This window comes from Orcinus orca, chromosome 11 (assembly GCF_937001465.1).
Source record: "Orcinus orca chromosome 11, mOrcOrc1.1, whole genome shotgun sequence".
Taxonomy (NCBI): domain Eukaryota; kingdom Metazoa; phylum Chordata; class Mammalia; order Artiodactyla; family Delphinidae; genus Orcinus; species Orcinus orca.
The window spans coordinates 52,754,431-52,779,695 of NC_064569.1; the positions used below are offsets into that span (position 1 = coordinate 52,754,431).

General features: G+C 42.0%; 1 protein-coding gene across 7 annotated transcripts in view; it reads left to right on the forward strand.

Moving 5' to 3' along the window:
- Position 1: 1 nt before the first annotated feature.
- The window catches only part of IRAK3 (interleukin 1 receptor associated kinase 3), a 78,096-nt gene continuing 52,832 nt past the window's right edge, over positions 2-25,265 (forward strand). For 4 of the 7 annotated variants that reach the window (XR_004486938.2, XR_004486940.2, XR_007469969.1 and 1 more), the window contains exon 1: positions 15,085-15,646. Coding sequence is in view for 2 of the 7 variants with exons in the window: in XM_004276601.4 (XP_004276649.2) it covers positions 15,496-15,646 (151 nt within the window). In the remaining 5 variants the exon portion in view is untranslated. Of the gene's footprint in view, positions 123-15,084; positions 15,647-15,850; positions 18,528-25,265 lie in introns of those variants that run through there. The other 3 variants (XM_033440565.2, XM_033440564.2, XM_033440566.2) reach the window with 3 other exon arrangements.

Below are 25,265 nucleotides of genomic sequence, written 5' to 3' on the forward strand. Positions count from 1 at the left end.
CTGAGAAAAAGGAGATGGCTTCAGACGAGGGTGGGAGACAAAACGAGTTACTTTCTCGGCGTCATCTGAAGTGAAGGTTTTCTCAGATTTTCCTCCACAAGCTTCTTCAATCTTCTGACCTGGTGAGTTGCTAAAAGTGATAAAAGCGAAGTCCCATTCATCCTTCCTTTCAACAAATACCCGTCTCATTCATATACTCTGTCAATAATCACATTAGAGAGACACTTTTAATTACATTATTTTTATTGAAGTATAGTTGATTTTATTTGCACTATTTTTAATAATAACAATCCCTAAAACTATTGAGCACTTTCTATAAACCAGGCTTTCTTAATGAGATAATGTTTAATCCTGGAAGACAAGTCAGAGCCAACCAGGAAAGCGTGGAGTGATGTAGGTAGGTTCTCAAGGGACCAACATCTGCAAAGCGGCGGGGAGCAGAGAGCAAAGCTCAGTATGAGTAGGGCACAGATGGCAAAGTATGAGGCTGAATAGATAAAGGCCAGATCACTGTCTGCCAAATGTAGAATACATTGTAGAGTCATGACCACAGCCAGGGAAGAAGGGATGTTGCGGTACTAATAAAAGAAATGATGGTGGCAAACACGATGGATCAGAGTGAATATTCATGGTATTACTGTCATTTCAGTACAAAGATGAGGTGTAGATATACACGGAGTAATATCATCCCAGGATCCCTTGGAATTTTTATGACGCATTTACTTTGATACACCCACATTTGCCATCCTCACTTTAACCATAACACTCACAAGACTTAGCAAGTAGAACTCAGAATAGCTGTGGAACGGTCTATTCTGAAACCAAATCCTTAAACTTGATGTTATTGGAAGCTTTTGTCTAAAGAACTAAACTCAGGGCTTCCCCAGGGCTTCCCTGGTGGTGCAGTAGTTAAGAATCCGCCTGCCAATGCAGGGGACACAGGTTCGTAGCCCTGCTCCGGGAAGATCCCACATGCCGCAGAGCAACTAAGCCCGTGTGCCACAACTACTGAGCCCGCGTGCCACAACTACTGAAGCCCCCGTGCCTAGAGCCCGTGCTCCACGAGAGAAGCCACTGCAATGAGAAGCCCGCGCACCTCAGAGAAGAGTAGCCCCCACTCACCACAACTAGAAGAAAGCCCACGCACAGCAATGCAGCCAAAAATAAATAAATTAAATAAAATAAATAAAACAACGAAAAAAAAGAACTAACCTCATTTCCATAAAGACAAGCAAAAAAAACTTACCTTTTATGATTTTACAGGCATTTCAAAAACACATTATAAAGCCATAATAGGATTTATTATATAGAACTAACCAGAGTTGTCCTGGGAACCCACCATCTTTTTTTTTTTTTTAATGTCATACTCTTTTGCTTTTTAAAAAAAATTTTATATATTTTATTTTTTTTTAATTTTTGGCTGTGTTGGGTCTTTGTCGCTGTGCTCCGGCTTTTCTCTAGTTGCGGCGAGCGGGGGCTACTTTTCATTGCGGTGCACAGGCTTATTGCGGTGGCTTCTCCTGTTGCGGAGCATGGGTTCTAGGCATGCGGGCTTCAGTAGTTGTAGCTTGTGGGCTCCATAATTGTGGCTCACGGGCTCTAGAGCGCAGGCTCAGTAGTTGTGGCAGACAAGCTTAGCTGCTCTGCAGCATGTGGGTTCTTCCTGGACCAGGGCTCAAACCCGTGTCCCCTGAATTGGCAGGTGGATTCTTAACCACTGTGCCACCAGGAAAGTCCAAACCCATTGTCTTATTGACTAAAAGCACCATCAGCAAAGTTTGATCTCCTACCTCTTACCATTTACAAAAAGTAAATTTCAGATGGATTGTGGATATAAATGTGAAAGACAAAACAATAAAACTTTGAGAAGATGATATATAGGAAAATTTGATTTGGAGGAAAGAAAAGATTTCTGAAACCAGATACAAACTAGCAGTTAACCCCAAAGGAGAAGATTGACAAACTAAACTATATTAAAATGAGGAACTTCTAGTAATCAAAATACACTATAAGAGAGTAAAAGCAAGTCACAGAACAGAGGAAGATATTTGCTACCCATGTAATGTACACAATGCTTCTTTCCAGAATATAAAAACAATTGTTACAAATCAAGAAAAACAGAGACAGGCAGCCAACAGAAAAAAAGGCAAACAGGCATCACACACACACACACACACACACACACACACACACACACTAAATTACTAATAAACATATAAAAAGATGCTTACCCTCAATGTTCAGAGAAATGCAAATCAGTGCCACAATGAGATATCTCTACACATTCACCAAATGACTAAAGTTAAGAGCTTGACAACACCAAGTGTTGAAAAGGTTGTGGATCAACTGGAACTCTTAAACTAGAACTGGCTTCATAGGCATGTAACCTGTACAATTGCATAGGGCCCTGCTTTCAGAAGGACCTCGCATTTGACTTAATGTTCAACTGTCGCCATTTTGCAATTCTTCATAATTTTTCCTTTGAACTTGTGTTTTATAAGTGAAAGCACAACGGAGCATGAGCAGAAGAGTTACACACAATATATAAGTGTGTACACTCTTCCATGCCAACCATTTGCATTTAGCATTCAGGCAGCCCCATTAGTGCAGAATTCTATTAGACCTGTAATGCATGGGAGTTAGGCTAGATTGAAACCAGTACAAGATGAAATTCCCTGGCGGTCCAGTGGTTAGGACTCTGTGCTCTCACTGCCGATGTCCCAGTTCAATCCCTGGTAGGGGAACTAGGACCCCACAAGCCTCACGGCATGGCCAAAAAAAAAAAAAAAAAAGGCAAAACAAAACAGTACAAGATAAATGCGTTCCATCTGCAGCTTAGTAAACAGAAAGGGAAGGAGGGTGCAGGCAGCTGAAAGAGGCCAAGCTTTCCTTACCAACCAGAACTTACTTTGCAGAAAGAATGGTGTTCTAAGAAACATGAATGACCAAGGAATCCTATCATAACTTTTAAAATTTGTGTTACTTCCCAGCATTAGCCAACCACTTACACTATAAACGAAGATATAGAAAGAAAGAGAGATAGCACAACTATAGTTTGTTTTCCCTTTAGTCCATCCTTATCCGGAAGCTGAAGGTAGAGAGTGTTGGTAGATTGTGCACATATCAGGAAATGAAATAAAAACACTTTGAGTTAATTTCATGCAGCTTTTCCACAGTTGAAGTAAGAATGAAATACATAAGCATGTACAAGCTATGAAATACAAATTATGTAATTTTGATGATTCCACACATGAGTTTGCATTTAAAACTGGCATTGCACAATATAAAGATCAATGGTAAAATCTGTGCTAATAACTTTAAATGATATTTTTTTCTTTACTTAAAATGACATTAAATAGCAAGTTAAAAAATCATGGCAGGCTTCCCTGGTGGCACAGTGGTTGAGAATCCACCTGCCAATGCAGGGGACACGGGTTTGATCCCCAGTCAGGGAAGATCCCACATGCCGCGGAGCAACTAAGCCCGTGCGCCACAACTACTGAGCCCACGCGCCTAGAGGCCGTGCACCGCAGCAAGAGAAGCCACCGCAGTGAGAAGCCCGCATGCAGCAATGAAGACCCAACACAGCCAAAAATAAATAAATAAATTTATAAGAAAAAAAAAAAATCGTGGCAAGTCAAGAGACTGCAAAAGAAACAAAAAAGCTTTCTGTTTTAGTACATTTAATGGGACTTCTCCCTGCCTTTTAAACAAGGGGCCCCGCATGTTTATTTTGCACCGGGTTCCACACATCATGTAGCTGGCTCTGCTACTGCGACTGTATATGGAGAAAGCCCTTTGGAAAATTGTTTGCCAATATCCACCAAAGCTGAACATACACAACAAGGCCTATGACTCAGCAATTCCACTCCTACATGGAGTATACGCTCAACAGAAATGCATGCATATATTTGTAAAAGATGACCAAGAATACACATAGCAGCCTTATTCATAATAGCCAAAAACTAGAAACAACCCAACTGACCACTGTTGGTAAAATGGATTAAAAAATTGTGGTATATACTTGCATAGTTTCTACAATGAAAATGAACAAATTACTACTATATACAACATGAATGAACTTCACAAACCTTATGTTAAGCAAAAGAAACCAAATACAAAGAATATGCACTATGAGATTCTATGTAAAGTTAAAAAGCAAGCAAAAGGGGACTTACCTGGTGGTGCAGTGGTTAAGAATCCACCTGTCAATGCAGAGGACACGGGTTCGAGCCCTGGTCCGGGAAGATCCCACATGCCATGGAGCAACTAGGCCTGTGCACCACAACTAGTGAGCCTGAGCTCTAGAGCCCACGAGCCACAACTGCTGAGCCTGCACTCCTAGAGCCTGTGCTCCGCAACAAGAGAAGCCACCGCAGTGAGAAGCCCTCACGCAGCAACAAAGACCCAATGCAGCCAAACATTAATTAATTAATTAATTAATTTTTAAAAAGCAAGCAAAATTAACCTGTGGTCTTAGACATCAGGAAATTATCTTTGGGGAGTAAGAAGGGATAAGAACTGGGAGAAGGCACTTAGAAGGACTTCTGGCTGATTACATATGTTTACTTGTGATAATGTAGCAAGCTGTTTATACTGAGGGTTTGTGTACTGTTTAGGGTATTGTACTAAAATTTTTAAATTGTGTTTTTAAAAGTGACAAAAGTTGTTTGCTCCCTCTCAGTTTAGATAAGAAAGTTACCTTATGACAATAAAGCACTTAATTGCAGATATGGAATCCAATAACTCAGTATCCTCTATTTTTTTTAAGCTTATATTTTCAAGAACAAGTTTATTTGTTGTCGTTGCATTTTGTTTTGTTTTGTTTTGGTTTTTGGTTTTTTTTTGGCCACACGGCTTGTGGGATCTAGTTCCCCAACCAGGGATTGAACACCAGCCTTCAGCAGTGAGAGCACAGAGCTCTAACCACTGTATCACCAGGGAATTCCCTCCTCTATTCCTTTAAAGCTGAAATTTCATACAGAGTGCTTTGTAAATAAAGTCACTAATCTAAACAAATTTCAGTGGTTTTAAAGACCTATCTGCATCTCTCCTCTTCCTGCATCTTTCCTCTTCTTTCTTACTGTCTCTTCTTCTTTCTCCCCTCCTTTTCATTTAATATGTTTGTTCTACCAACTACAGGCTAAAATCTCTTCTAGATTATTCCCAGACTATAATAATTCTATCCTATTCCTAGATTGACTTGAAAACCTTTTTTTTTTTTTGGCTTTTAGATAATAATCTGCGTTCAACATTGAAGGAAGTAGAGACTTAAGCTGCTACTATCTTAAAATTTTTTTTTATCTTTAGAGTTTTATCAACAACTCAAGTTTAGGGACCAGAGCAGTAGAGGTTTACAAATCTCATGAATTACCGAAAAAGAGCATGGGCTTTTAGAGCTAAATAAATTTGAGTCTGAATCCTAGCTCAATCACTCACTAACTTTCAAGCACCCAAGCTTATATCTCCAGGCCTGGATTTTTTCTACTATAAACTAAGAATCAGAACACCTAAACTGTGGGTTTGCTGGAGTATTAACATATGTAACGTTGGAGACAACATGTGTAAAGCACTTAACTCTGTGATAGCAGGTGCTCTACTATCTCACCCTCACTGAATCTAAATAGGTAGGATTTGAGAGTTATTAGGGAACGGGGAGAATGTTAGAAGGAGGGAGGAAAAGCAGGCATTAAGCATGGCCAGAGGTAGAAATGAACACAACCACCATGAAACAGACTTTAGAGAAACTTGAACAGTAGGCCTTTATTATGTAATAGAGAGTCACTAAGGAAGTAATGTGATGAAATCTCTGTTTAATGTAGCTTAATTTGGAAATAAAATGGATTGGGAGAAAGCTAGGCTAGAGAGGCAACACAGTTTTGAGGTTAAGCCTCAATTTCCTCTGTAAGATGCAGATGGCACAGATACCTACTTCAAGGAGCCCTCATGTGAATACATATGTGTGGTATAATAAAAAATTATTTTGTTTTTGTTCTTGGTTCCTGGCACAGAGCTTCAAAAAACCTTGGAATTTCTGGAGTGATCAGAGTATCTTTTGTTATTCACAAAGAACCCCTTTCCTCCATATCTGAATTTATGCTAATTCATGAGGTGACTTAGGTGGGCCTTGAGATAGTTACAAGGAAGGGACTGGCCAAGCCAGAAAGACCAAGCTTGTGATTAGAGGGTTGGAACTTTCAGCCACACCCTCCTAGATCTTGAACTCAATCAAGTGGTTGATGATTTAATCGATCATGCTTGTGTAACAAAATCCTAGATAAAATCTCTGAAACAGTGAGGCTCTGGGAGCTTGTTGGTTGATGAAAGCATCCGTGTCCTGGGAGGATGGTACACCTGGAGGGGACAAGGAAGCTCAGGACCCTTCTAGACCTTGTTGTGCTGTTTACCTCTTCATCTTGCTATTCATTTGTGTCCTTCATAATAAAATGGTCATCATAAGTATAGTGTTTTCCTGAGTTCTGTGAGTTGTTCTAGTGAATTATCAAATTGGTGGGGGCTGGATTCCGGGAACTCTCAAATGTGTAGTCAAATAGGCAGAAATACAGGTAGATTTGGGATACCTAAGACTTGCAGCTGGCATCTGAAGTGGGGTTAGTCATGTGGGACTGAGCCCTTAACTTGAAGGAGACCTGTATTAACTCTGGGTAGTTAGCGTCAGAAATGAAAGCCTTTGACCTTAACTTGTGGGGTCCATGCTAACTCCAGTAGTGAGTATTAGAATTAGATTCACCTGTAATACACTCAGTTTGTATCAGCATATTGTAGTTGGAACACAGTATGTAAAGTACTGACACAGCGCCCAGTACAGAGGAAGTGCTCAGTAAATGATAGCTGTAATTATTATTGGCTAGAGGCAAAATCATCACTTTTTTCATTTGTTAGACATTTGTTGAGTAATTACCCTGTGCCAAGCAGTATGCAAGGTACCCAAAGATGACTAGGGCTGTCCCACTACACTCCAACCCTCAACAAGCCCACGGGGAAATAAAAACAACAACAAAAAGTGATGATGGAAATAAGTACTGAGTGTTATAGAACCAAAAAAGGAATGATTAACTTTGGGGAGGTTATAAACGGCCTCACAGAGTGTTTTAGTTTGCTAGGGCTGCTGTAACAAATTACCACAAACTGGGGTTTAAAACAATAGATGTTTCTTTTCTCACAGCTCTGGAGGCCACAAGTCAGAAATCCAGGTGTCAGCAGGGTCAGTTCCTTCTAGAAGCTCTTAGAATCTGTTCTATGTCTCTCCAGTGGCACTAGGCCTTCTACCTTCTGTGTCTCTATGTCTAAATCTCCCTCTTCTTATAAGGACACCAGTCACTGGATTAAGGCCCACCCTCATCCAGTATGACCCCATCTTAATTTGATTGCATCTGCAAAGAATTTGTTTCCAATTATGGTCACATTTAGAGGTACCAAGGGTTAGGATTTAAGCACATATTTTGGTATTACACAAGTCAATTTACAACACAGAGGTGGTGACTTCTCAACTGGTCTCAGTGGGTAAGTATGGGTTCACCAGGCAAGACATACTCAAAAAACACAAACATTGGCCTCCCTGGTGGCGCAGTGGTTGAGAGTCTGCCTGCCGATTCAGGGGACACAGGTTCGTGCCCCGGTCTGGGAAGATCCCACATGCCGCGGAATGGCTGGGCCCGTGAGCCATGGCCGCTGAGCCTGTGCGTCCGGAGCCTGTGCTTCGCAATGGGAGAGGCCACAACAGTGAGGGGCCCACACACCGCAAGACAACAACAACAACAAAAAAAACCACAAACATGAAATAACTAGTAAAGACAAATTGGAAAAGACTCAGACACTTATGAGAGACATTACAGAAGAAAAAATTTTGTGACTTATCAAATATAGCACCTAGCACAATGTCTGACACAGCAGTTGCTCAGAAATTCTTTTGAATATATCAATCAATTAATGAAAATTACTAAGAGTTCCCTTGGCCATGTCACCGGAAACAAGGAGTTGATTTTTCAGAAAATGATCAGTTTGGGGCATGTTGATTTGAGATGAAAGCAAAAAACTTAAATGAAATAAATAAAGACTGGAGGCAGGAGTGAGAAGGGAGTCTGCAGGGCGGGCTAGGGCTGAAGACACAAATATTAGTGTGCGGTTTGCGGGGCAGAAATTGAGACACAGATGTAGAGAACAAACATATGGACACCAAGGGGGGAAAGCAGCGGGGGTGGTGGTGTGATGAATTGGGAGATTGGAATTGACATATATACACTAATATGTATAAAATGGATAACTAATAAGAACCTGCTGTATAAAAAATAAAAAAAATTTTAAAAAAAGACACATGCAAAAAATATATATATATATGAGTGTAGTCTACATAGAGATAATAGATGAAAATGAGATTATATGAAATCTCCAACATCTGGAATAAAAAGATCCAAGAATTCAGCCTGTGGGTGCATAGTACAGGCCAGAGGAAGAGTCAGTTAGGAAAACAGAAGAAACAATCACGAATATAGGAAGAAAATACCAAGCATCATCATAGAGGAAAAAAAGGCAAAAATTCAAGAAAGATGATGTGATGAGAGACTAATGCTCAGAATAAGCCCTGAGGCCATTTGATCTGAAAAATTACTAGTATCTTTAGACCCAAATATGCTGGATATTTTCATATACAGACTTGTTATTGCTTTCATTATCAAGACACCAGATTAAAATCTTAAAAAGTTAAGAACAATGAAATAAATTCAGTACAAGAACAAGAGGAACTATGACCACTATGAAAGGCTACATGATATAGATAACTAATTACCAAGTGTTGTTAGGATGTGTACTCTGAAACCTGATGATGTGGCATTGTTTCTTGAATTTACGTGCAGAGGGTTTCCTATGAACTGAAATCTGTGTCATTCCCCCCACCCCAATTCATATACTGAAGCCCTAACCCCCAGTATGGGTGAATTCAGAGAAGGGGCTTCTAAGGAGGCAATTAAGGTTAATGAGGTCACAGGGTGTGCTGGAGAACAGAAGGGACAAAACGTATCCACTGAACTAAGAATGCATTTTAAGACTGAAAAATGAGGCAGGGTGCTCCATACACTTGATGGATCAGTTTATTATAGGGTAACTTACTCACAGGGGGTGATTAGTTGGACAACAATCTGGAAGCATTCAAAGCTGCACTCCACACAGCTGAGGGGCCATTGGGACAATTTTATAGGGTTATGGGGGTAGGTGCTTGGAAACAGGATGTGTACTCCTAGATTTATGAAGGGGTTACTAGTCTCGAGGGCACAGGGAATATGTCAGCAACATTTTTCATCCTTTGGGGACTAACAGAGCATAGAGGCTACCTGGACCTAATGATCACTAAACACTATCTAATAACTACAAAGCCCTTGATGACAGAAAAGAGATTCACTACACAGTACAGCCCTAGGTAGGGTCAGTGGAAGGACAGGAGGAACTGAACAGGCCCAAGATGGCCCAGTTATGCTAACAGCCATGCAGGGTGGGGCCCTGATCAGAAAGGATTAGTGTCTTTCTAAGAAGAGACACCAGAGTGTTGCCTCCCTCCCTCTCTCTCTCTCCTTCTCCCTCTCTCTGTTTGTGTGCATGCAAGTTAGGCAAAAGTTATTCTAGAAATACATTCTGGGATGAAAAATACTGTGAAAATAATTTGAAAAGGAAATAGTGAAATGGGATGAACCATAAAAGTGCTGGAAAAAATTATTTTCTATAGTTGAAGGTTTTCTAATCATAGAGATAATATGTTAACTTTAGTAAGTTTAGAAAACACAAAGTAAGAAAATAAAATCCCCCAAATCCTTTCTATCAACCCTAAAAGGATAATTGTTAAAATTTTAGTATTTATTATGTTGTGAAATAATAGATTTTTAGAAAAATGTTTTGATACCTTAAATGGGAAAAGGCTGAGTTACAAGACAATGCAACCCTAATGTTCTTTAAAAGTACAGAGAGAGAGAGAGAGAGAGAGAGAGAGGAAGAGAGGGAGAAAGAGAGAAGGAACTGGGGGAATAATTATTGCATGTTATTTTTGTGAGGTCATTTTGATGAAAGCCCAAGAAACCATTGAACTTTCACTTTTTAAAATTACCAAGTAATGCACACTACAAATGTTCTCACCCCATTATTGATCTTTACCCTATTCCTGAACCCCAGGGCACCTATGACCCTCTAGAATAAGGCTCAAGGATGAGATGAAACTCAAAGACGATATAGGTTAGTGATCTTTGTTTCAAAAATTATTTCTGAAACCAGAAAATTCCCTACGACCCACAAGCCTGTGTGTCCTTTGAACATTCATCCTTAGGGATACTGGGTAGATAGCTGCCACCAACATAGCTGACTCATACATATTAAGAGCTGTTACCTGCCTCACCTGCTTTCTCTCACCTGTTTCTAGATTTCTGAGACTTTGATGCCCGTGCTTAGCTGGAGCTTCGCCACTGATAATACCATGTATCCATTGTCACTTTGGCCTTCAGGGTTTCCTCAGCATCTCCGTTTGTAATCTTGGCAGTTCATTACTCTCTTACCTCCAGCTGGGGTGGAAACACTTTCTTCTTCTAGTGTCCAAACCTTGAGGGGGAGGGGTGGCTCTAGAGAGCATTCCGTGGCAAAGGGCTAGGTCATAGTGTGAAGCAGTTTTGCGGTTTCACCACAGCCCTCTCTTCACTAGAAAGCATGTGTGCTGGCAGGGGGTCTGAGTCTTCATGGATTCTGGTGCAGTCTCATGCACGTCTAGTGCAGTCTCAGGCACGTCTCATGAACTTCACATTGCTTCCACCCACACTGCCAGAGTCATTCTCTACTAACATTCATTTTCTCTCAGGGACCCAGTTGTCTCTCTCTGCAATCCAGTTTCCATGCCTATCTCACATCCCACAGATATAGCTGTAAATGTACATTTGAACTCCAGTTTTGGACAGGGGTTAGTTTCCCTTCCATAGGTTTCAGGCCCTCAGCAAAATCAAGGAGTAATACCAAATGTCTGTTCAGTGAATCAGGATGCATTTAGCTGCAAATGACAAGATCCTTGGTTTAAAAACTGATTTAATAAGGGAATTTATGTCATATAATTATAAGTCCACAAGCAGGACATTCTCCAGGCATAAAACAAATGAGCAACTTAATGACCTTATCAAGCATCTGGTTCTTTCTCTCACTAGACCATCCCTAAGACTTACTTCATTCTAATATGTTCTCTGTGTGGTTGCAAAGTGGTTCCAGAGATGGCCAGAGCTCCCGCCTGTTCTTATTCAGATCAAGAAAGAGAGAAATCTGAATGAGATTTGGTTCCTGCGGCCATGAATTATTGCCAATTCCAGTCACATGCCAGCGTGAATCTGAGTACACGGACCATAGCAATTTTAAATATGGAGGTCAAGGTAGACCTTAGCCACATGGGAAGAGCATACCAGGCAAGGGAATAGCAAGTACAAAGGCTCTAATGAGGGATTCTGCCTGCTGTGTTCAAGGACCAGCAAGGAGTCAGTGTGGCTACGCAGAATGAACCAGGAATCATGATCAGAGGGTAACAGAGTGGAGGGGGAGTGGGAGAGAGAATGCAGCACATATGAAGAATCGGATTTTTCTTCTGACTGAAATTAGAAGCCATTCTTGGTTTCTGAACAGAGGAGAGGCCTAATCAGATTTGATTTAAAAAGATCAATCTGGCTGCAGTGTTGAGAAAAGCCTGTAGGAAGCAATAGTGAAAGCTACTTTTAGTTAAGGGACAACTACAGTGATCTGGACAAGACATAGTGATGACTCAAACCAGGATGGCGGCTGTGGAGGTGGAGAAAAGTGTCAGGTTCTAAATATATTCTGAATAGAGTCAGCGGGATTTGCTGGTGGATTGAACATGGTCTGTGAAGAAAAGGAGGAGCCAAGGATGACTCTATAGTTTTGGGTTCAAGCTACTGGAAGGATTCAGTAACCTAGATAAGGAAGAATGTCGAAGGGCAGGTTCAGGAGGCATGATCAAGCGTTCAGTTTTGGACATGAGTCTGAAGTTCAAGAGAGAGGTCTGGGCTAAACATGTACACTTGGCAGTGCTGGGTAGATAGCTGGTATTTAAAGCCTCGAAACCACCTGAGATCACCAAGGGAGTAGGTGTCAATGGAGAGGACTATGGACTGAGCCCTGTGGCACTCTGACATTGAGTTAAGGGAGAAGTGGAGGAACAGCAAGGGAAGCTGAAGGGTGACCAATGAAGTCAGGGAAAATGTAAGAGAATGTGGAAGATAAATGAAGAAAGTGTACAAGAAGGAGGGGGTGATCAACCGCGTCGAAAACTACTAGTCGGTCAAGAAAGATGGGGACTGAAACTTGTCTATTATCTTCAGCAGTGATATGAACATAGGTGACCCTGAAGAGAGCAGTTTTAATGGAGGAAGGTGGGACAGATGGCCCTAGTTACAGTGGATTTAAGAGAAAATAAAAGGAGAAAAATTAGAGATGAAATAGTCAACTCTTTACTACAAAAAGGAGCAAGGTAATGGGATGATTGTGGCATCAAAGGGAACAATGGGGGCTTCCCTGGTGGCGCAGTGGTTGAGAGTCCGCCTGCCGATGCAGGGGACACGGGTTCGTGCCCGGGTCCAGGAAGATCCCACGTGCTGCGGCGCGGCTGGGTCCGTGAGCCATGGCCACTGAGCCTGCGCATCCGGAGCCTGTGCTCCGCGACAGGAGAGGGCACAACAGTGAGAGGCCCGTGTACCGCAAAAAAGAAAGGGGACAATGGTATCAAAAAAGTTTTTTGGTTTGTTTTAAGATGGAAGAAATAACTTCATATTTGTATGCTGATAGAACCGATCCAGTAAACAGTGAGAAATTGTTGATCTTGCAGAGCGTGCGAACAGCTACCCTTAATGTCTTTGAGTAGGGGACAGGAGATGGGATCTAGTGCCCAAGTGAAGAGATTAGATTTAGGAGCCTAGATAATTGATCCATGGGAAAGGTGGTGGGAGGGGGAGTGCATCTTAGTACAAATGCAGGTAGGTACTGTCGATGTGGTAACGAGATCCTGTGGAAGTTTTCTCCTGGTGCATCAGTACTCTCAAGATCATCAGCTGAGCATGAGGATGGGGGAGAATGTGATGGGACTGAGGAGAAAAGAGACGCCATATACTAGTTGTCAAGGAGATCAGCAGAGTAAATGGACTAAAGGCACAAGTGTGACTGCCTGGCAGCATAAAGGACCCACTTGAGAGCCATGACTTTGATTTTAAACTGAGTCCAATTAACAGGGTTTTTATTCCCCCTCCCCCTTCCAGCTACATTCAGGTGTATGGGTGGAGCTCAAAATTGGAAAACTGGATTTCATCAGTATGGTAGACTTGCCAAGGGAGTTCAACAAAGTGAGAGAGGAGGAAGAGAATGGACAGCATGTGCAAGGGAGGGATTATAATAATTGAGTGTGGACTTTATGGATAAAGAGAAAAGTAAGAACGTCAAGAGGTTGGGGCCAGAGAGGAGGTGGCAAGATTTTGGACTTGGTATCCAGACAGAGGTAGGGGTTGTTGGGGTCAGAGTACTAGAGGATAGGGGATGTACTATTAATGAATCTTGAGCAGATTAATGAAATAGAATTTACGGACGGGGGTGCAGTTATTGATAATGAGAAGTTCTAGGGGATGAGTAAGTGGCTGAAATAGTGGGGAGGAGAAAATCACTGGAGAAGACATATCGAGGAACTGAGAGTCCAGGGTATGAGAAAGATCATCATCTATTCTATATATATTCTAAATCACCAAGGATTAAGAAGAAATTAGCACTGGAAAGAATTACAGTAAGCAGGAGCTACATAGCCTAAAAATGAGGAGGAGAAATTGAGGTGGGGGAGAGCAGTGGATGATGGCAACAGTGAAGAGTAGTGAGTGATACAACCTGATGATATAAAGTTCAAAGGTCAAAGACAGTTTTAGGGAACAGGGAAGAAGCATGGTCTGATACTGCCAACATTGAAAATGCAAGAAATTTCACATAATCTATACATAGATTTCGCAGTCTGGCTTTCACATAAAATTCTTCCTTCTCTGTAAATCAGAAGATCTGGCAAAGCAATCCGTGCTGACTGCTTCACTCAGCAACAGTGATTTCCTGGCTCCCTGGCGTATTTGAGTTTGGCTCCCCTGTTCCAGCAATTCAAGAGCTACTAGATTAGCTTCCGTTACTCAGCTTATTCAGGTAGTCCCTTTGAGGGGTATAGGGCTTCTAAAGCGTGTACAGATTGGCTGTAAAATTTTAGGCATTTGAACAAAGCCATGTGAACATTGAAAACAGGGATACAGAAACTCTTGCCCAAACGATGTTGGTTTTACCAATTTTCAAGTACATTTTGTGGAATATTTTACCTGGAAATTCAGGTAGCTACGAAATGACGGTGCATCATCACTGTTGATCTCTAGAGGGCGTCATTCCCCAAAAGTACAAATCGGAAAGGTTGCAAACAGGTGTTGATATTTTTCAGCGGAAAGCCATCGTCCACTCTTCAGTCCTTCAGGCTGGGATTTTTCTCACCACTTTCGAAGCATCCCCTCTTTTTTGGCAGTGGCATTCGTATCATGCCTGCGGTGGGATATTACAGCATAAACGGTAGAAGATTTCAAAACAATAGCCAATTTTACTTAAACTCCCTGTTGAAAGCAAGAGGAAGATTCTGTGAAGCACTTTGAGGAAGGAAAAAGTGGTCGAAAAATGCTTCATCAGGAAAGCCCATGGACAAGAGAAGGTAGTAAAACCAAATAGCAGTTTGGACAAAGGACAGCCTCTAGAAGAAAACGACCACACTCTTATTTCACTTCGTTCTCTCTTATGTTTTTCTGTTCTTGGTATCTAGGTTCATCTTTTTCCAATTATTATTTCAGACATACACATTTACCTGTTTAACTTCGGTAAAAGTTGGGAGGAAAATGTGCCAAACGTTTAGAGTGGCTGTCTTCAGCTGGGGAGGGGGGGGGGCTATGAGTGATTATTTTCTTCTTTCAGGTTTTCTGGGTTTTCCAAGTGCTCCTCAAGAAACAGGACAAAACGAAACAACTTTGTAAAAAGAAGTCATGACAGGTCATCTCATATCCATCCAGGCCAGGTCGAGGGGGTGGCGGACTCTCCATCAGTTCTGAGCTTCTGGTCTTTCTCCACCTCTCACTCTTTGCTTGGTCTCATCACTCACGTCCCAAAGCCGGAGGAGCGAAAGGACTGTTTAAAACTGAAAGCCAACCTGCAGGGGGAAGCCCGGAGCCGGGCGAGCCAGCGCCGGGCCGGGCCGGTGGAGCCCAGGGGCCTCTCCGGGGAGCGGCGCTGTGTGTCACGTGGGGCCCGCCCAGGCGCGGCCCGGACTCCGCGCTTGCGGCCGTCTTAGCAGCCGTCGTGGAAGCAGGATTTCCGCGGTTGTGCAACGGCATCGCGCTTCTGCGGAGAGCCTGGGCTCCGCGTTCCTCCCTGGCCCGGCCCCTCCTCTCCGGCAGACCAGCCATGGCCTGGACCGTGGCGGCGGCGGGGAGCCGCGGGGTCCGCGGCGCGCTCTCGGCGCACACGCTCCTGTTCGACATGCCGCCCGCGCTTTTGGGCGAGTTCTGCGCTGTGCTGGACAGCGGCGACGGAGCGCTCGGCTGGCGCGGCCTCGGTGAGTGTGGCCCGGGCGGCGGGGGCCGTGAGGGGCGGCGGGGGCCGTGAGGGGCGGCGGGGGCCGTGAGGGGCGGCGGGGGCCGTGAGGGGCGGCGGGGGCCGTGAGGGGCGGCGGGGTAGCGGCGCCCACGCTCCGTCCGACGAGCGGCCCGCAAGGTCCAGGACTGCGCGGCCTCCGGGGGTCCTTGCTGCGAACCCGCGCTTTCCTCGCTCGCACTGGGAGCGACTCCCCAGGCCCACCCCCGAGCTCCCCCTTCGTCACTGAAACTTCGGGTAAGATTTAAGTGACCGGAGCCTTGGGGAAACCAGCTCCCCCCGTGAAACCATCTAATGTTTCTCCACGATTCCTGCCTTGCTTGGTTCGGAATATTTTCAATAAGAAACGCCTGTGGGATGTCTTCCTGTCCTTTCAAAATGACCCCCAGAATATAATTTTCGTATGAAGACATGTTTATACCTTTAAAATATTTATCCTGTGGTGTTTTCAATGCACTCCCCTTAATTACACTTCAGGTGAAATGCTAAAGTAAAACATTATTTGTAATTAACGTGGCTCCCAGTTTGCTTCATTAAATACACCTTGCTTATTTACCCAATCTGGTGGAATGAAGTTTTAGGCTAGAGAGTGGCTTTTTAATTTAGTCTAGCAATTGGCTCCAAGACTTCATTTTCTGCAGGCTTTGGAAAGTTGAGCAACGGCCTGTTGGAAGTGTTGAGTGTGATCAGAAATAATTCAGGCAAAAATCTGTAAGTACGTGCGTTCATGGTTAGATTTGATACCCCGTGATGTCGCAATTAATGTTAGTGGAAAATAAACACAAATATGTCAAAGCAGCTTAGCCTTAATTCTCTGAAATAGCTATTATTCTTACCCAAAATAGCAGAAGACCAAGGAGGAAGAAAGTTTAGTTTGCTGTTGGTGAACAGTATGGTCACACTTTATGGAATGTGGCATTGGGTTTCTATTTGTATAAAGATTGTTCATTATAGGCTCTGTAATTTTATATTGTAGCCCTTCAGTAAAAGTCAGGAAACTCTGATTTCTGGAAAGCATGGACGTTTCTAGTATGCATTTGAGACATATCCTTCCCACACTAGATCTTTTTGAAATGGTCGATGGCATGGCAGTTTTCGCACCCGTTGGTTTCCTAGAGGTACTGAATTTGTAAGTGAAAAATGTTTTTAGTCCAGTCCATGGTTAGTGAATGGACTGAGTAGATATCGTAAATGCGTGAAGTAGGTTGGTGTAGACTGTGAAAATATAAGAACATATGTCTCATCTGAAACAGTGAGTACTCAGCCCCAGGTCACTGCTCCTTTTCAGGAAGTTCAGCTCAGTGTTGCTGAATCTTTTCTCTCCGACCCCCCTCTCTCCCTCCCTCCCTCCCCCCTCTTACTCAGCATTGAAATTCAGATATTCATTCATTACCTACGTTGTTTCATAAACCCTTCCAATGCCCCTGTCAGGCAGGCGCTGTTACCATCATCAGTGTTTGAACAGGTGAGAAAACTGTGGTGCACATTGGTTTAGTAACTGGCCCAAGTCAACAGCTGGGAAGTGCAACGGGAGGACTTGAAGCACATTATACAGGAAGGATGAAGCATATGAGGACTCTTTGGACTATATTCTAAATTTTTCTGTATATTTAAATCTGTTCTGGGACTTCCCTGGTGGTGCAGTGGATAAGAATCCGCCTGCCAATGCGGGGAACACGGGTTCAAGCCCTGGTCCGGGAAGATCCCACACGCCACGGAGCAACTAAGCCCGTGCGCCACAACTACTGAGCCTGCGCTCTAGAGCCCGAGAGCCACAACTACTGAGCCCACGGGCCACAACTACTGAAGCCCGCGTACCTAGAGCCCGTGCTCCGCAACAAGAGAAGCCACCGAAATGAGAAGCCCGTGTACCACAACAAAGAGTAGCCCCCTCTCGCCGCAACTAGAGAAAGCCTGCGTGCAGCAATGAAGACCCAATGCAGCCAAAAAAATTAAAAATTAAATCTTAAAAAAAAAAAACCTGTTCTAAACAATAAAGTCTATTTAAAATTAAAACAAAAAACACATAGACTCTGGAGTCTGTCTACATTTCCCTCTGTGACTTCCTCAGGGTCACAAGTACTGCTGTGTTCTTCAGCTGCATCTCACAGACTCCCTAAAGTACAGCCACTTCTGCCATGAAAGAACCATTCAGTGAACCATTTCAAACATGCAGCCCCATTTTCCTAGTAGTGGAAATAACTGAAGATCACCAAAATGAGAACAAGCAAAGGCTTGTCAGGAGTCAGCTCCCATGGCTTGCATTTGACTGAGATGCAAAGGCAAGCAGAGGATTGGAAAAGCTTTATAGCTGAAAAAGAAGCTTCAGGTATGCCCTGATTGGAGGCTGTTGGCATGGGGAAGATGTATGCAGGCCAACTAGGAGTGGGGAATTCTATTTAATTAAGAGTACATATTTGGCTTTCTCCAGTTGGCCCTAAATTGGAATTGGGGCAAAAATTAGGAAAGCTATCAGCTATTAATGAAGCCTTGGTTATTTTGGGCCAATTGCTATAAGGGTTATTGTTTGGCTTTCTGGACTAGTTGCTACAGATAGTAGTTTGACTTCCCAGACTGGTTACTCTAGATAGAACATTGGCTTCCTGGGCTGGTTGATGCATGTTGTGGGTGAGAGTTCTGTTTGTATATCTATCTGGCCATTGTTCCTTTGTATATTTGTTCTCTTATAGGGGAAGAATCTAAACTGTTTACTCCTTCATACTCCAGCTATAATTCATTGTGTAGGGGGCTGTGTCCCTGCTGTCTGGACCAGAGACCTGGAAAGGACCAGCTGCTTCATGAATTGTTGGCTCAGCAGAAAGGAAAGGCTGGCTCCGTTCCAGGTGGTTGAGGGCAACTGCCCATGGTTAAATAGGCTGAGTTTCTCCGTTGGCACAGTGAAAGGAAAAAGGGGGGAAAGAGGTGCTGGGAGGGAAAACTTGACCTTAGAGGGCAGAAGGGGGAATATTGGAGGACTGAATCAAGAAGACAGTTTCTTTTATGCTCAGGACAGCTGAAAGCCTGAGGGTACAGAGGGTCCAAAATTCGATATAGAAAGCAACTGTCATAGTAATGGGCAAGAGAAGAGAAAAGCAGTGGAAGAGATTAACCAAACTAAGTGTTGGTTCTCGAGCTTATCATGATTCTTGATGATGGTGAATAACAAGCTATGTTTGCAAAGGCAGTTCAGACAAAGGCAGATCATATGGTGGCCTATATGGTATAATCAGTGTATACAGGATAAGGTAGACAGGATGTTAGCAAACAGGAATCACCTGTGCAGTCTTTAAAAGCTACAAATGCCCAGGCCCCACCCCTGGAGCTGTTGATTCAGTAGGTCTGGGTCAAGGGTCCAGCATCTTTCTGTTTTTTGCCAAGCCCCACGGTTGAATCTGACGCACAGCCTGGTTTGGGAGCCATTTGCTTAGGCCAAATTCTCTTCTTTAGTAACATCTTATTGTAACAGTTACTTAACTGTAGTGACTGTACTTAATTCTATCTTTAAACACATTCTACCTATTAATCATTAAATCACTTATATTTTATTGTTATTGAAAATGGTGTAATCACAAGGTAGTATATTCTCTGGTTGATGTTGATGATTTTATGGCTTTATAATGAAAGTAGGACCACTGTAGAAAATGCCATTATCTTATACTACCTCAAAGACCTAACGTATATGCAGAGCCTCTGGTGACAACTGATTTCATTACATTACCTTGAACTAGTGTTTAAATTGTTTGGAGCAGCTCACACTGTAAAACCTCTCAACACTTCAATGAGAGAGGAGCCCTGCTTACAGATACTATGTAATAGGTTGTATTCAATTTTCTTCCTCTCAAAAAGGGAAAGAAAATTATCATAGAAATTATTATTAATCACTTTAAAACAAATTAGATGTAAAATCACATTAAATATGCATTTGAATATTTAGTAAAGACTTAAAACAATAGTAATTACCACCATCTTTTGAGTGCACACTATTTGCTAGACACTGTGCTCAGCACTTTACATGGATTATCTCATTGTTTATCACAAAAACTCTATTATCACAAAACTCTATTATCACAAAAACTCTATTACTCTATACAGGTACTCTATTTCCATTTTATAGATAGGAAAACTGACTCTCAGAGAATTTAGGTAACCTACCTCAAATCATAGTCTAGTATGTTGCAGACTAGGATTCTAACCAGATTGTCAGACTCCAGAGTCTATGTTGTTGTCTTTCTTTAATTTTAAATAGACTTTATTGCTTAGAACAGTTTTAAAGTGACAGAAAAATTTAGAAGATTGTACAAAGCGTCCTCATATATTCTGTCCTTCCCATATACTCTGTACCCAGTTTCCCATTATTAACATCTTACATTAGTATGGTACATTTGTTACAATATTGATACATTATTATTAAATACAGTTCATACTTTATTCAGATTTCCTTCATTTTTACCTCAAGTCCCTTTTGTCTTCCAGGATCCCATCTAGGATATCACATTTCACACATTTCATTTAGTTATCATGTATCCTTTGGCTGCCTTTGGCTGTGATAATTTCTCAGACTTTTCTAGTTTTTGATGACCTTTACAGTTTTGAGGGGTACTGGTCACTACTGATCAGTGCTGATCTACTGTTGTGTAGAATGTCCCTCAATTGAGATTTGTCTGATGTTTTTCTCATGACTAGACTGAGGTTGTGGATTTGGGGAAGGCAGACCACAAGAGGTAGAGTGCCATTTTCGTTACATCCTAGAAGGGGAACACACTGTTTACATGACTGATCACTGTTGACGTTAACCATGGCTGGAGTAGTGTCTGTCAGGTTTCCACACTGTAAAAGCGGTCTTCCTCTGCGCCCCCTCCCACCCCTTTCCATATCATGCTCTTTGGAGGGAAGTCACTATGTGTGGCCCACACTTAAGGCATAGAGAGTTATGCCTCCCCTCCCTGAAAGTGGAGTAGAACCCATGTTCTTCTGACCACCATGTCATTTTTCACATCTTACAATGTTCTATCTAGATCAAACTTCTACTCTTTAGTTACCACCCCTTTTTCTGTTCTGCTTTATGGTAAAATTCCTCAAAAGGGCTGTTTACTCTCCATTTTCTCCATTCTCCCTTGAACCTGCTCCAACCAGGCCTTCACCCCCCACTGCACTGCTCCATTGAAATTCCTCTTGTCCAGAGTCACCATGGCTAAATCCGACAGTCAGTTCTCAGTCTTCATCTTATTTGACACAGCTGATCACTCCTTTCTCCTGAAAGCTTTACTTCCCTTCTAGAACATTACACTCTTTATTCTATTCTGTTCTTACAGGTTCCTCGTTCTCTCTCTCATCTCTTAGAATGCCCCTGGGATTAGTCCATGGACCTCTTCTCTTCTGTTTATCTACTGTACCCACTATCTTGTCATTGCCATCTGTGTGCTAATAACTCCCAGATTTCTTGCCAGGGTCTCTCTCTTGAACATCAGCACCATCTACCTAGTCCACCTATTGGCCTACTTGACAGACATCTCCAACTTAACCGTCCAGAAGTACTGCCCTCCCCCAGAGTTTTTCCCCATCTTAGTTAATGGCAACCCCATCCTTCATTTTTTCAGGCCAAAATTATTAGTCTTCTGCGACTTCGTGCTTTCTCTCACAAACCACATCCTGTGTCTCAGCAAATGCTGTTCACTCTGCCTTCAGGATCTATTTAACAATCTGACCACTTCTTATCACTGTCACCACAGCCATCCTTGTCCAAACCACCATCAGATTCCACCTGGTTAATTTCAGCAGTGTCCTAACTGGGGTCCTTGCTACTGCATCTGCCCACCTCAAGTTTCTTTTCAACACGGCAGCCAGTGAGCCTGTTTAACATATGAAGCATCTTATACCATTATCCTGTTCAGAACCATCCAGTAGCTTCCCATCTCACAGTAAACACCAAAGCCCTACATTGCTTTTCTCACTTCTTTCTTCTTCTTTGTTCAACTCCAGATAAATTGGCCTCCGTGGACATTCAAGGAACGTTTTTCCTGTAGGTAACCTTGAGGCTTACTTCTTCACATCATTCCTGATTTTGATTAACTATTACACACCCTAACTATGCTTTTAAAATTGATACCTCTGTGCTCCCTTATGCTCTTTCACTGCTTTATTTTTCTCTGTGTCACTTATCATTCCTCATATACTTTATATATATACATACGTCTATATTTCTTTGTTTATTGTCCATCTAGAAACAAGCTTCATGAGGGCAAGGATTTTTGTTTGCTTGTTTTCTGCTTATTCCTCTAGGATCTAATATGGTACCCGGTACAGAGAAGGTATGCATTAAATATCTGTTGACTGAATGAATTAATGAATGAACAGATGTCTGTTAAACATTCTTTTTGGGCAGAATCTTAGACAAAGTTTATACTAGATACAATGTCATGGCCCCTGCGTGTAAGGATTTTCCAATTTAACATAGGCAACAGAACAATAGAGATGCTATAAAGTTTAACAAGGGAAGGAAGTATGGGAAAATAGTACTGATGATTCCCTGAGTGTGGAATTGTACAGCTTCTGAGTTCCAGACTGAAAGACTGGTGTTGAGGGTGGACTGTTTTTCACTTGTCTCCCAGAAGTCATTAAAGTTTGATCCTTCCCTGGGTCTGGGATTGAGAGAGCAGGACAGATGGAAAGATCCCTGAAAAATCATGCGCAGGCCTTCCTGTTTATCAAATAGGAGTCCTACTCATGTAGGGGGTAAAAAGTACACATAAGCTTAAGTATGGACAAATATTATTTCTTGTAAAATGTATGACCTAGTGGGTGTTAATGCTATGGTCTGTAAGAGGAGTTGAGCTAAATTATGCTTTTGAGTTTTGTTTTACTTTTTTAGGAATTAATAATATCTTTTAAATCCTCAAGTTTTTTTTTTAATTGCCTAATTTGTTTGTGTGCTTTGTGGGGGGAAAAAAAAAAGCCATCTTTTCCTCTTCCCATTTTGTTATCTCAAAACAAACTTTGCAAGAGCGCAGACAGTTTCCTAGGGGTTTTGGCATGTGGTTATATGCAAATACAAAGATTCCAAATAGGGTATGTTGCGTTATTCTAAAAAACCCCTTCAGAGACATATTTGCATGTGGAGAGTGATTTCTACAGCTGAATTCCCCAGCATTAGCACTCCTAGATAGTCCTGCCCTCTCAAAACAGAGCCCTGAGAACCTTTGAGCATTGAATGATTATTAAGCTGTCACTATTTTCAGATCAATTTATTTCTGGACTTCTCAGGTCAACTTTTTTGGCTTATATTATGCCAAGATGTCTTTCACACAAAAAATTTGCCTTCCAAAAAATGATTTTTTGTGTTTAAGTACAGCATATTTTTCCTGATTTATCTTTTCCTGTAGAAGGCTCTTGACTTTTACAACACAACAGTCATTGGGAAGTTCACTCTTTGTTTAGGACTATTAATAAATAAAGATCTACATTCCGGCAGGAACAAGTAAGGAAGGACTAGAGAAAACTTTGCACGTTGAAGAATATAACAGGAATTAAGGGTTTGCATTCCTGTCGCATCATATTGAAGCTGTTGTTTTACAGAATTTGATCTAAATGAATTATACATTTTATGGATGCTAAGAATACTCTTTTAGTGGTGTTTCTATTCCCGATGCATCATCATTGGAGAAAAGCTATTAAGATTGTACGGTGAATCACCAGTTAGGGAAAGAGAAAACATTTCATTTCCAGTCCTGGAAGCAACCCATGCTTTCAGGATCCATTTTCACTGAGCTGGGTCAGTTTCAGCACTGTCAACTATGCACTCTTGGAAAACGCCTTTGTCTAATCTAGCTTTCCTTAGACTTAGTGCAAACTCAGAAACCTTTGCCCCCGGGGTCAGTGTTAGGGAACTGTAAAAACCTCAGCTCATTTGGCATCTGTTCATTCACCCTCCAGCTACATCTTAGAGATGTGCTCAAGGGAATCATGGCCTGTTGCAATTTTTTTTTTTTTTAACATATGTAGTGGATTTATTTTTTATTTTTTTATTTTTTTATTTTTTACATCTTTATTGGAGTATAATTGCATTACAATGGTGTGTTAGTTTCTGCTTTATAACAAAGTGAATCGTTATACATATACATATGTTCCCATATCTCTTCTCTCTTGTGTCTCCCTCCCTCCCACCCTCCCTATCCCACCCCTCTAGGTGGTCACAAAGCACCAAGCTGATCTCCCTGTGCTATGAGGCTGCTTCCCACTAGCTATCTACCTTACATTTGGTAGTGTATATATATCCATGCCTCTCTCTCGCCTTGTCACAGCTTACCCTTCCCCCTCCCCATATCCTCAAGTCCATTCTCTAGTAGGTCTGTGTCTTTATTCCTGTCTTACCCCTAGGTTCTTCATGACATTTTTTTTTCTTAGATTCCATATATATGTGTTAGCATACGGTATTTGTCTTTCTCTTTCTGACTTACTTCACTCTGTATGACAGACTCTAGGTCCATCCACCTCACTACAAATAACTCAATTTTGTTTCTTTTTATGGCTGAGTAGTATTCCATTGTATATATGTGCCACATCTTCTTTATCCATTCATCCGATGATGGACACTTAGGTTGTTTCCATCTCCGGGCTATTGTAAATAGAGCTGCAATGAATATTGTGGTACATGACTCTTTTTGAATTATGTTTTTCTCAGGGTATATGCCCAGTAGTGGGATTGCTGGGTCATATGGTAGTTCTATTTGTAGTTTTTTTGTTTTTTTTTTTAACATCTTTATTGGAGTATAATTGCTTTACAATGGTATGTTAGTTTCAGCTTCACAACAAAATGAATCAGTTATATATATACATATATTCCCATATCTCTTCCCGCTTGCGTCTCCCTCCCTCCCACCCTCCCTATCCCACCCCTCCAGGCGGTCACAAAGCACCGAGCTGATCTCCCTGTGCTATGTGGCTGCTTCCCACTAGCTATCTACCTTACGTTTGGTAGTGTATATATGTCCATGCCTCTTTATTGCTTTGTCACCGTTTACACTTCCCCCTCCCCATAGCCTCAAGTCCATTCTCTAGTAAGTCTGTGTCTTTATTCCTGTTTCACCCCTAGGTTTTTCATGACATTTTTTTTTTTTAAATTCCATATATATGTGTTAGCATACGGTATTTGTCTCTCTCTTTCTGACTTACTTCACTCTGTATGACAGACTCTAGGTCTATCCACCTCATTACAAATAGCTCAATTTCGTCTCTTTTTATGGCTGAGTAATATTCCATTGTATATATGTGCCACATCTTCTTTATCCATTCATCCGATGATGGACACTTAGGTTGTTTCCATCTCTGGGCTATTGTAAATAGAGCTGCAATGAACATTTTGGTACATGACTCTTTTTGAATTATGGTTTTCTCAGGGTATATGCCCAGTAGTGGGATTGCTGGGTCATATGGTAGTTCTATTTGTAGCTTTTTAAGGAACCTCCATACTGTTCTCCACAGTGGCTGTATCAATTTACATTCCCACCAATGGTGCAAGAGGGTTCCCTTTTCTCCACACCCTCTCCAGCATTTATTGTTTGTAGATTTTTTGATGATGGCCATTC